Consider the following 11,581-nt stretch of genomic DNA (forward strand, 5'->3'; position numbering starts at 1 on the left):
TCCTTCGACTTATCAAATGTTGCAATATTGTATCGACAGAACTCACAGTCATAATGAAATAATCCTGTCAAATTGTCTTTTATCGTTAGGGCGATACCTATTCTTGAACAGAAATAAAAATAAAAATCTAAGTGCCATTTTATAAAATTGTTTACTCATATGTTTTATCTACGATGCCATTATCAAGTGAACAACTGAATATTAACAACTGTTAACTTCATTAACCACTTGATAATGGCATCATAGCCGAAACATGTCGTAAGTAAACAGTTTTAGAAAAGGGTACTTGGAGTTTTATTTTTATTTCTGAAATAATCCAGTTTATCTTACTTTCAATGATAGTAATAGACTTTCGATTAGGGAAACGGTAGAAAAAGCGGATTGAATAAAAATATATATTTCTATGCTAATATTCTTTTAATTTTTATCGATTTTTCTGCATTGTTAAATAAATAATGGGATTCATTTGTCTTAATACAAAAAATTCAGTCTCTGACACACTCCAATTTTTGAGGAGTATAAATGCTTGTGTTTTTTAGGTTACTCAGTATCTCATTTATTATTTCTTATTAAATGGATATATTATTTCCAACAACTCAGTTGAATCAGCAAATATGAATTTCACCACTTAAATAGAATTCAACTTCTTTTCTTATCAATCTTAGTTAATATACCATACTTTAATACAAAATTCCTGATATTGATTTTATCGAAGCCAAAGTATTGCACATTTTTAAATCCATCTACAATATTCATCAAACAAATCTATTTCTGTAAATTATGTAAAAATGAGTTTTTTTGTGAGATTTGGATTTTTTTCTCTAACATCTAAGTCAAACTGTCCTTCTTCATTTGTGTAGCTTCCTGTGTTACCTGATGAATCTCCCTCACCATAACTTCCTGCTCCAGCATTTGCTGATGCAGATGAAGAACTCAAAGATCCAGTTTCGTGTCCTGATGACCCATAATGTCCACCTTCATGTGAAGCCGATGAGGCTCCTGATTGGCTTGAAGCACCACTTCCTGATGAACCATAGTTACTACCTGAAGAAAATGGACCATCACCTCCTTCTGGTCCAAACACTTCCATTACCTTCTGCTCATAATTATCACCCTTTTCATGATGGCTGGAGCCAGCACCTTCATTGTAGCCTGATGATCCACTTCCTCCAGATGAAGAGCTACCTGCTGATGCTTCTGCTCCAGATCCTGAAGATCCTCCATAAGATGAACCACCTCCTCCCTGGTAATTGGAGCCTGGCTTCTTGTGATGTGAACCTGAACCAAAAGATCCTCCCCCATAAGAATTTTGCTCATGTCCAATACCTCCACCTTGAGAGGATGAGTGGCTTCCTTGCCCTAGATAACCACCATTGCCTTGTCCGTATCCACTTCCTCCTGAATGATGTTCATGGTTATGGTGATGACCATGTCCTCCATACAAGTTGCCTGATGGTGGATGATGTGGTGGTCCATGATGAGGTGGTCCTGGAGGGCCATGATGGGGTGGTCCTGGAGGGCCATGATGGGGTGGCCCTGGGGGGCCATGATGGGGTGGCCCTTGGGGTTTGTGATGTGGTGAGTAGCCAGATGGTTTGCCCTGCTTACCACCTGAATAGAGTGGACCCAAGCCACCATATCCACCTTCTGCATTTGATGATGCTGAGGCACCCGCATTACTGGCTGCATTGGATGGAGGAAATCCACCTCCGTAGCCCCCTCCATAGTTTCCTCCAAACCCGTTTCCTTGATTATACCCTCCTAGCCCTGCTGATGATCCACTGCCAGCATTTGCAGCTGCCTGAGATCCCCCGAAACCTCCAGCAGAGGAGCTTGCTTCAGCTCCAGCTCCTGCTTCTGACCCAGCTCCTCCAAATCCTCCAGCTCCTCCATATCCTGGTCCTCCGCCATATCCTCCATTTCCTGCTGCATTTGCTCCCGCATTACTGCTGGCTGTTGACTGGGAGAATGTCACGCCAAACGGTCCAAACATTGTCCCAATGCTAGTACTCTGAGCTTGACTCTGGGCATTTGAGGCTGCTCCCAAAAACCCACCCACCAGCTTAGCTGGTGCTTCAAGGATGCCTCCAAGTAGATCTGAAACAAGAAAACAATGGAAATCATTCGAAAAATTCATTTCATGACATAGCATACTGTTGCTTGCACAATCATGACTGTGCTCGGCCTACACAAAATATTTAAATGTTTTGCAGTTAGAAGTTGATGAAGCTCCTCAATTGAACTATCCTCAATAGCTTTTATGATCCTACAAAATAGACAAGAAAATCAGTTTAATAATAATTAAAGAATATAATAACAGGATATCTGTATAAGAAATCATGACTTTGTATTTAAAAAATTATTTTGTAATTGAAATGAAAAGATTAACTGGAAGTTGATTAACCAGGAGATAATGAATTATCAACAAGCCGCTTTATAGTCTTCACATCATTGTATCATAGTACTTATCAATATAATTGAGCAAACTGAAAACTTGAGGTACTGAAATATTGAAGAATTTAAAATAGGCCTATAACAATCCTCGGTGAATGAAGAATCATTATGAAAATTTCAATTTAATCAGTCCAGTATTTCAGACGTAATGATGCATCATTTTTGAATTTCCTATCGCGAACGTGTAAATTTCAAGTTAATCAGTCCAGTATTTCAGACGTAATGATGCGTCATTTTTGAATTTCCTATCGCGAACGTGTATACTACCTATCCCACGTGTATAATTAATCCTTTGCTTTTTTATATTATAGATGATCAGAGGTTATGTTTTATTACAGGAACACAAGGCTTCATATCATAATATGATATTAATCTTGTCAAAGACTATCGAATTAAAAAAAAATCATATTTAGATAGGTAAGTCTACATTGAGAAAGCAACTGAGCTGCTCATGGTATTAGTTTTCTTATAATTAATAAAAAAGTATTTCCTAGAGAGTCAAAAATTCAGACTATATGAGTAGACTAAGGAAATTATTTATTCTATGTAAAATTCATTCATTTTCTTCAGTAAATATTAAATCAGTGCTTCTTTGTAAAAATTATAAATAAATAAAATAAATGAAAATAAATTTTGAAGTATTGTATTACAGTGTTATTTATATTATTAGTTTATTGAAAAATTTAAAACTTTTTTGGGACATTCCACCTACATTTTTTTGATATGAGAACCAAAACTTAAATTTAAAACAATAGAATCGATTAAAATAGATCAAAGCAGCTTTTTACAAATCAATATTATTAAAATCGATATTTTATTGAACCAATTAAGTCAGAGTAGATAGTGGAAAATGTAATGGTAACCTCAAACTGAATGAAAACTTGATGATATTGAAGGGATACTATACCGGTATAATTTGTGCTCCCAACAAAAATAAATAATAATAATTTTATCATACTGAGGATGATTTTCAATATTATTGCATTTAATAAACTCTATTTATTTTATAAATTTATTAATTGAATATTATTATTCAATACTGTTTTATAAATAGGTACCGTATTGATATTTCAACTATTTTTCAACTAATTGAAATTGACCAGTAGGCTACAATAGTATAGGGTACATATCATTCAAAGTATGATTAAAATAATGTTTTTGAATACGCCATTCTTCAATGAATTCTAATGTTTTGCTTAATAGTTTGAATAATGCACCAGAAAATTTTACTATAGGACTCTTAAGTCATTTAGCCTATATTGACCCTTAATCATTGTGAATTCGTATTTCTAAAATATGTTTCTCTTGAAAGGATGAAGTACGGTATGTACAATAAAAGAAAGAATAGTTGGAGATTATGCATTAATCTATCAATCATTAATAAAGCCTAGATTTAAAAATTTTAGTAATAAGTTTCATTTCCCATAATTATTTTAAATATGATATTGATGAAAATGATAATACTACCAAAGAGCATTAGTTCAATAATTGAAAAATCATGTAGCTATCTACATTATTCATTAGTTCAAAGTTAATTGATCAATCTCACTCTCTATATTCAACTGAAAACATTTTATTGAGACCTCATAACAATATTGCCTACGTCTGTTATCAATGTACTACGATATGGAATAATCGTGATTTCCTGGATAAAAAACGTAATTACAACTAATAAAACGGCATGAAAAAATTAGTTAATCCCATTTCCATCATTAAAGAAATATCATATTTCCAACTGATGGAAAGAAGAGTATGATAGAGGATTCTCAATATATTAGGATGCTCACATTAATAATAAATTTCTCTATGTGACTAATTCAATAATCATATAGCTATGAAGCACGTAAGTTAATTGATTTTAAAATTATTCATAAACTTGCATTTTGTAACACTAATATTGTAGGATTACATGTAGGTCTAGATGTAAAGGATTGTTCAATGCAACTAATGGGAATAAAATATGGGTCTGAAGGACTCAATTATTATGCGAGTCACATCTATTGTGAATTTTCTATTGTTTGATTAATGAAGGAAAATCAATAAATCTATAGAAAATTAACTTCAAACTGACAGCATTGTGAGAAATTTATGTTAGTTATATTATAACAAACTCCTTATAAATAAAATCAATGATTACCAAGGGACCAAGGCTGGAAGTTTGAACTGAATCTCACTATAGGTAGGCCTATATCATAAGAATTTACTTACTTGAAGGTTTAGATGTGGAGGGATGCACAAGCACATAGGCAATTAGCAACAGCAGTAGGTAAAAGGTCGTGGATGACTTTGGCATTGGCAGTGAAGCCGCCGCCGCCGCCGTCTTAATCCCAAGGTCTCTCCTCGCCACTGATCCGAACACCATCCTGATCCGACTGGAGCTGGTGATTACTGTGTGCCATCCTATATACACCACGACGAGTTCAACCGTCGCATAACATTCGCATAAAAGCCAGCAACTTTCCTCCTTGTCTTATCTCGGCTATGCGATCGGATTCCCCAGTGATGATCATTTTCAAGTGAAGAAACCGCTTCAAGCCACTTCTTCGAATCAAAGTTTGGTTTTTGTCTGCCTACAGCCCTATACGCATGCGAGTTTCTACTCGAGACAATCACACGCTATGTCGGCAACTAACATGAGTGATGATGATACAAACAAATCTCGGATGTATTATTGTAATAATTACTTGATATCAGTACGGATTGATTCTGGAACTTCCTGCAAGTCATTATTTGCGTGTTCTTGTTGATGATGTCGATTTTTTGTTGATCTTATCTCATGTATCATTATTTATGAGTTGTGGTGACATTATTTTTAGAGTTTGGGATTGTTGGAAATGCTATATGATAGGCCTAGTGTCCAGCTTATTTATTATATTAATTAATGAAAACCATAGATTAGAATCATTCGCTTATCGAATTTTCATAATGTATCGTCGTTGTCATTGAATGTTTCATGTCTGTTTTGTATACCACACAATATAAAGTGCCTATATATAGTTGAACTTCAAAAACAAAGTGACTTTTAATTACACAGTCATTGACTGGTTGATGTCAAATCTGCATTGTCCATTACCTCTCACGAATGACTCAAATTACTAAAATAGAAGTCTGAAGTGTTTTTGTTTATCCTTTTTCAAATGCATCAAATAAACCAGACTCTGACTTTGAAGGTTCAGACTTCTTCTGTATTTGGTCGTTAAGATGTGGGAATAAATGTGTAATGATGATGAAACTCTTTAAAATTGTCGACTTCCATGTTCTGAATTTATTGTCACAGCTCTTTTAACAACATCAAATTGAAAATTAAGGTAATTATATGACAGTAATAGTGTTCCAGTTGGGAAGTCCTCCAAGCGAGAGATTTCCTTGACATCCAGAGAAGCTGAAACACCTGCTACATCAACTACAGGTAAATCCCTGTTATTCCACTTCCGGAAAAATGGCCTTCATTAAAAGTGTAATAAACAAAAGTGGGAGGTAAAGGGTGAACTGAGAAAATGATTCATATAAACAGCCTCCGGTGGTCTCAGAATAGTAGTAGAAGAGTTGAACAGCTTCTGAATTGACAAACAATGGACACCTTCAAGTACTCGTCACTTCTGTCACTGGTTTTCTCAATATCGCTGCTGGCCACTGTTCTCACAGCTCCAAGTCACCACGGTCAGTACCAATCAATAATAGAGTCCATTCATTAAATCATACTCATCATCCATTCACGGGATTTACGCGGTAGTATTGGCCGAATATGGTTAATAAATCAATACAGTGGAATTTGTAGTGGAATGGTTAAATTTATTATTTTCAATGAGTTAAATATAGAAAGCAAGTGAAGCAGGATATTGGATGTATCCTAGAAGGATACCATCTTCGTGAATCATCTTCCTCGATTTAGAAGCTATAAATAGTGTTTTATTTCAACTTCATTTTATGCCTTTCCATTTAAGTTGAACGTTTTAATTACCCTACTGCAGTACGTTTATTCTTTTTCTGTGATATAAGGGTTATCAACCAGGATAAATGATCTTTAATTAGCTATACTATTCAGTAGCCTGTTCTTTAAAAAATATTCAGTTATAAGCCTATTTCAATTTCTTGATTGAAGCTGCGATAGATCCCACTTGAAACAACTGAGAATTATTATAGGCTATTTACCGATCATTCATTTCACTTTTGCAGACGATTTTCTCAGCAGAATAACTCTTCAGAAATTTTCAAGCATAAAATAATTCAATTTCAAAATATTATATTTGTATATTGAAAAATATTGAATAGCGTTTGTTTCATAATATGTACCGTACCTATTGGGGTGGATTCTATTGATATTAAAGAAAATGCTTAAATTATTTTACGATATTTTATATTGAAAATATAAACGATTTCAAAAAAAGCCCCTTTTGGAAAGGAAATGTGATAATTGTAAATGAATTTTTTATCTTCCTAAAATACGAATTTTTGTTTATTTTGAATTTAATCTTAAGAAATTGAGTACGATATATAGTTTACTTAACTGCACTACCGACTTGAGAGTTCCATGGTCATGATGTTTTATTTTAAATATATTTTGAGTTGTTACAGGCTATTTTTTACTCATCGAAGCATGATATCAGTACCATCAGCAAGGTCATTATTTTTCTCAGGCTACAATGTGAAATTAGGTGTAATAGGACGTAGTCTAACTGAAATAAAACAAGCTCAACTGGTAACTTGTTGAAGTAAAACTTGGGACACTTGCACATGATACCGTTCTTAAAAACATGTATATGAAATACTAAAGGATTAGAAATACTCACCTATTAGATTGTGTGACTATATGGCTTCAAATTTAAAAGAAAAATATGAGTCACATGATTATTATGAAAATAGATAATGTCATAAATTAGGTCGATGCTTATTTGCGAGAATGTGTATTAAAAAACATCATAAGAACTGATAAAATAATAATTGTGTTTAGCTATACTGGCAGCATATTATAATAACTTAATAGAAACATTGACAGTTAAAATAAATAATCATAAGGACAATATTAAGAAGCTCAAATTATTGTATTATTACAATATTATGAAGCGAAACTCATTGTTCTATCGGTACGACAAATAAATTGATCTATTCCAAGATTAGGTTTATGATGCAAACAATTAGATTGTTTGAAATTTACTTTTCAAATTAGACGTTTTAAAATGAGTCTGCATTTGGAAAAAAATCTATGAGTATGATGTATAATATAATTTAAAAAACTGATCCATCGAATGTGGATGTAATAAATAAAGGCGAATGTAATTCATTCTTGGGATGCTTGGAAAAATAACCAGAACAGGCAATAGCGTGTTTTTTTCTTTTCCAATCGTTGTATTGTTTTTGCTAACCTAATAAATGAATGATAATAATAATTAGTTTGAGAATAGCTCATTTTTCTACTTGGAAAATTTTGTAACTTATTCTGAGACTAAACATAGAAGATGAGAACATGAATGAGTCATGTTTACTACAGCAGCCATCTCAGCCACAAAGGTGGCTTATGCATGAGTTGGTTGTGCTTTTACAATACATACAAATTTCCTATAAAAGTTTCTTCAGATCTTCTCTTCTGCAATTCTCATTGTTCTTGAACAATTTTTTGATCAATTTTCTGATTACAGTACCTGCATAAAAATTTTCCATAAAAGTTTCTCCAGATCTTCTCTTCTCCAATTTTCATCGTTTCTGGACTCGTCAAAGTTGAATCAATTTTTTGATTTACAGTCCGACACCAAAGATCACCACAGACCAGTAACAATACGGCAGGGTTCAATCCATGGGGTATGTTCGGAGGCAGTTTCGCGGGCAGTTCGGCGCAAGCGGGCTCTTTCGGGGGCGGTAACGGCATCGGAGGTGGAGGCAGTGGCAGTTTTGCGGGCAGTTCGGCACAAGCAGGTGCTTTTGGGGGCGGCAATGGGGGTGGCGGAAGTGGCAGTTTTGCCAATAGCGCCGCCCAGGCGCAGAGCATTTCCTATGGACCTTTCTCAGGCAGCATCGCTACCAGTGAAGCCAACGCTGGCAGTCAGACATTCTCTGCAATTCCCGCTTTTCTACAAAGGTGAGTATCTCTAGCAAACTACTAAAGGAAATAGCTTTAAGCTGGATTCCCATTCCCACACACCAGTGACAGTAAACAGAGAAAATGCTGAAAAGAAATCACAGATACCCGACTATCTTGCTTTTTTCAGAATTTCCGGTTTTAAATATCAGACAACTTTTTATCAAATCACTTTTAATTCACATAAAAAAATTCAAAACTCAGATCATCGGCGAAACAAATCTGAATTCCCGTTATGAAACTCGCCATAGGTCCAATTATAATTATGAAATTCCTCAATTGACACATAGGTCGGAACTACCAAATTCATATTACTTAGCACACATTTTATATAGAAACATTCCAAATGAAATCAGAGAGGCTGAAGTGTGCTGTTTGGCCGTGTATAGAAGGGGTGTCGACAGGTGGCTATATAGCATTGGCTGGGAGGCAGCTGAAGCCCTTCTCTGCTCTCCTTACACCCGCCAACAACCCTTGTAGAGATAAAATTCCTTGAAATCATTAAGTGATTTTTCTGGACACGATATAAATGTTATTTTTTCCTTTTTTTTAATGATAAATTAGTCCTTTCTCTTATTTGTAACCCAGCGTGACACGGTCTCAGAGCCATCCTCTCTCATTATGAATAAGTTATCTTTCTTTATTTTTCTTATTTTTTTAAATATTCATTTACTTTGTAATTATTATATAAATATTTTGTGATTGCAAATGTGTTATCCATGGAATTCTCCTCCACACGCAGACGATTGGTCTTTGTGGGGGAATTCCGTGTACTATATGCATCTCGCTTGCTATTTTTGTAAAGTACCTATGTTGTAAAGAAGGAATAAAGATTATTTGAATTTGAAAAAAATATATAATTGCCATAAGTTCTAATGGGTTTATTGATGCACGCTTGGCCGGGCTGAGTGGGAATAGGCCTACTCCAATTAGAACTCGTGGAATTATATCTTCACTTCTCACAGTCACTGTTGTGTGGCAATCCAGTTACATGCAGAACCTCCCAAATATGGCAGTTTTTGGATAACATTGTCGAAATTCATTACAAATGTGTAGTAGGGTACCTAGTCTAAATTAATAGATTGATGTTCTCCTTCATCTTTCATGGGTAATGTGTCTCTGAGAATACAGAAAGGTTTACTAATTTATCTATTCAACTGAAAACATTTTTGAATAATCTTCAACAAATACAAACTAGAATCTCATCAATATAAATTATTTATTGAAACTGATTAAAATGTGTAATAGTCTGAATTAATGAATAAATATTCTCCTTCACGTTTCATAGGTAATGTGTTTCTGAGAATACAGAAAAGTGTACTAATTTATCTATTCAACTGAAAAAACTTTCGTATAATCTTAAACAAATACAAACCAGAATCTCATCAATATAAATTATTTATTGAACTGATTAAAACGACTTAAAATTCTCTCGATCAAGTAACAAAAGGAACTAGTTTCCGTAAATCTCTAGTGCACTGAAATCCAGTTTGATAGTTTCTCGTTATTTCGTATAAATACCGTACGTTTATGTTACGATTTTCATTTCATATGATTTTCTACACTATACACAAAACCACCCAAAACAATTTATCAGATTAAATACCTGAAATAATTTAGGCCTTCTTGGTATATGGTTCAAGAGTAACTATTACGCGAAGGAAAGTATTGAAAACAAATTTTATTTTGGTATGCAAACAATCTCTACAGAATCACTATAGCTATCACCGTGGAATATAAGTGATACTAGAGTAATACATACAGTGATACTGGAGTAAGTTACTAGAGTAATATATTATACTATAATATTCTATTAGCAGAGAATATCCATATAGATTGGATATTCTGTGTTATTATACTCACTTCAGATGGTTTTTGAGAATTCTATTAAGCAGTTCTAACGATTTTGATTAAGGATTCATATTGATCGGTTTATGATGATGTCCTATTTCTGGTCAAGTCATTGTAAAGATTCTTGAATGTCTTAACTTGATGAAATTAACATTTTTCCAATTATATTCGTGAGCGCCAGACATTTTTATAATCCACTCGCGATTTATATCTTGTCTTTGACAAACTGAACCTATTTTGGAAAATAATAAAAAACAAAGTGTTTTTTCAACACTGCAATATATATTGGCTATTCAAAAAAATTTTGATGTTATGTGTATTTATACAATTATTATTCATCTGTAAGCTTATTCTTCTTAACACTTTTTTACAGATTTTTTGGCCGCTAAATTGAGAAGAATCTTCCATCCTCAACTGGAATTCGGAAATACTATTTATTATTTTACAACGATCTCCCGTAAAAGTTTTACAGATTTGAAACTGGAATGCGATTTTTCTTTTCCTCCTGATCTTCAAATAGCCTACTTTGTTTTTCGATAGGATACCCATGCTTTGGTGACAAGTTGGAGATGAAACCTGAAATTCATCTCAAAAAGGCTATCGGTATTCAATGAGAACTGCAAATATTTAATCCGTAATATTGATATTATATCTTCACCTATTTCTATTAAGCTCAATTATGATATAGGAAAATCTACTCAAATGCGAATGAACGACTTGGAATTACCAAACCATATCTCCTTAATGATGCAGGATGACAAATTAAAAATTCGTCAAACTCAGTATTTTTATTCTCACTTGAAACGTGACAAATGTGAGATGGAGGTCTCATTCATTTGGATTTGATGGATTCAGTGAAATTCACTGTCTACAAAGTTGTGGGCCAAGTTTGCGAATTCTTCCGAAGTACGTTGTTTGGATTTTGGCCAAAAAGCCACCTGTCTCAGTACTATCCAACATTAGAGTTCATTGGTCCTGGAGAGGAGTGTTTTCTGAGATGGCAGTGATTCATCCTGCTAATCCGGCTTGTATGATTTGTGTGAGAAAATAATCGTCTGCGACAGTAGTCTAAGCATTATTTTGTTATTCTATGAATGAAATGACATTAATTTATACTTCTGTGAAAAATTTCAATGGAAATCATTCATTGGTTCTGTAATTTGGAGAATGGCATTGGAAAATTCATTATGTAGAGAGTTGTTC

General features: G+C 33.9%; 2 protein-coding genes across 2 annotated transcripts; one reads left to right on the plus strand and one right to left on the minus strand.

The window, feature by feature from the left end:
• Positions 1-398: 398 nt before the first annotated feature.
• On the minus strand, positions 399-4,900 carry LOC111047505 (keratin, type I cytoskeletal 9). The gene is made up of 2 exons (XM_022333267.2): positions 4,663-4,900; positions 399-2,097 (listed from the first exon to the last, which is right to left on the minus strand). Exons 1-2 carry the CDS (start codon positions 4,814-4,816, stop codon positions 779-781), a joined length of 1,473 nt encoding a protein of 490 aa, XP_022188959.2. The 5' UTR covers positions 4,817-4,900; the 3' UTR covers positions 399-778.
• Positions 4,901-5,634: 734 nt separating this feature from the next.
• LOC111047495 (putative lysozyme-like protein) lies at positions 5,635-10,864 on the plus strand. The gene is made up of 3 exons (XM_022333257.2): positions 5,635-6,114; positions 8,194-8,527; positions 10,752-10,864. The coding sequence occupies exons 1-3, from the start codon at positions 6,027-6,029 to the stop codon at positions 10,765-10,767; spliced, it is 438 nt and encodes a 145-aa protein (XP_022188949.2). The 5' UTR covers positions 5,635-6,026; the 3' UTR covers positions 10,768-10,864.
• Positions 10,865-11,581: the final 717 nt, after the last annotated feature.

The sequence above is a fragment of the Nilaparvata lugens genome, chromosome 1 (assembly GCF_014356525.2).
Source record: "Nilaparvata lugens isolate BPH chromosome 1, ASM1435652v1, whole genome shotgun sequence".
Taxonomy (NCBI): Eukaryota; Metazoa; Arthropoda; class Insecta; order Hemiptera; family Delphacidae; genus Nilaparvata; species Nilaparvata lugens.

What these genes read in the sequence shown, in the direction of transcription:
- LOC111047505 (XM_022333267.2), bottom strand. Translation starts at nt 4,816, where the DNA reads ATGGTGTTCGGATCAGTGGCGAGGAGAGACCTTGGGATTAAGACGGCG. An exon ending in CTCCACATCTAAACCTTCAA is followed by an intron (nt 2,098 to 4,662) that starts GTAAGTAAATTC and finishes TTCTTGTTTCAG; the next exon opens with ATCTACTTGGAGGCATCCTT.
- LOC111047495 (XM_022333257.2), top strand. Translation starts at nt 6,027, where the DNA reads ATGGACACCTTCAAGTACTCGTCACTTCTGTCACTGGTTTTCTCAATA. An exon ending in CACAGCTCCAAGTCACCACG is followed by an intron (nt 6,115 to 8,193) that starts GTCAGTACCAAT and finishes TTTGATTTACAG; the next exon opens with TCCGACACCAAAGATCACCA.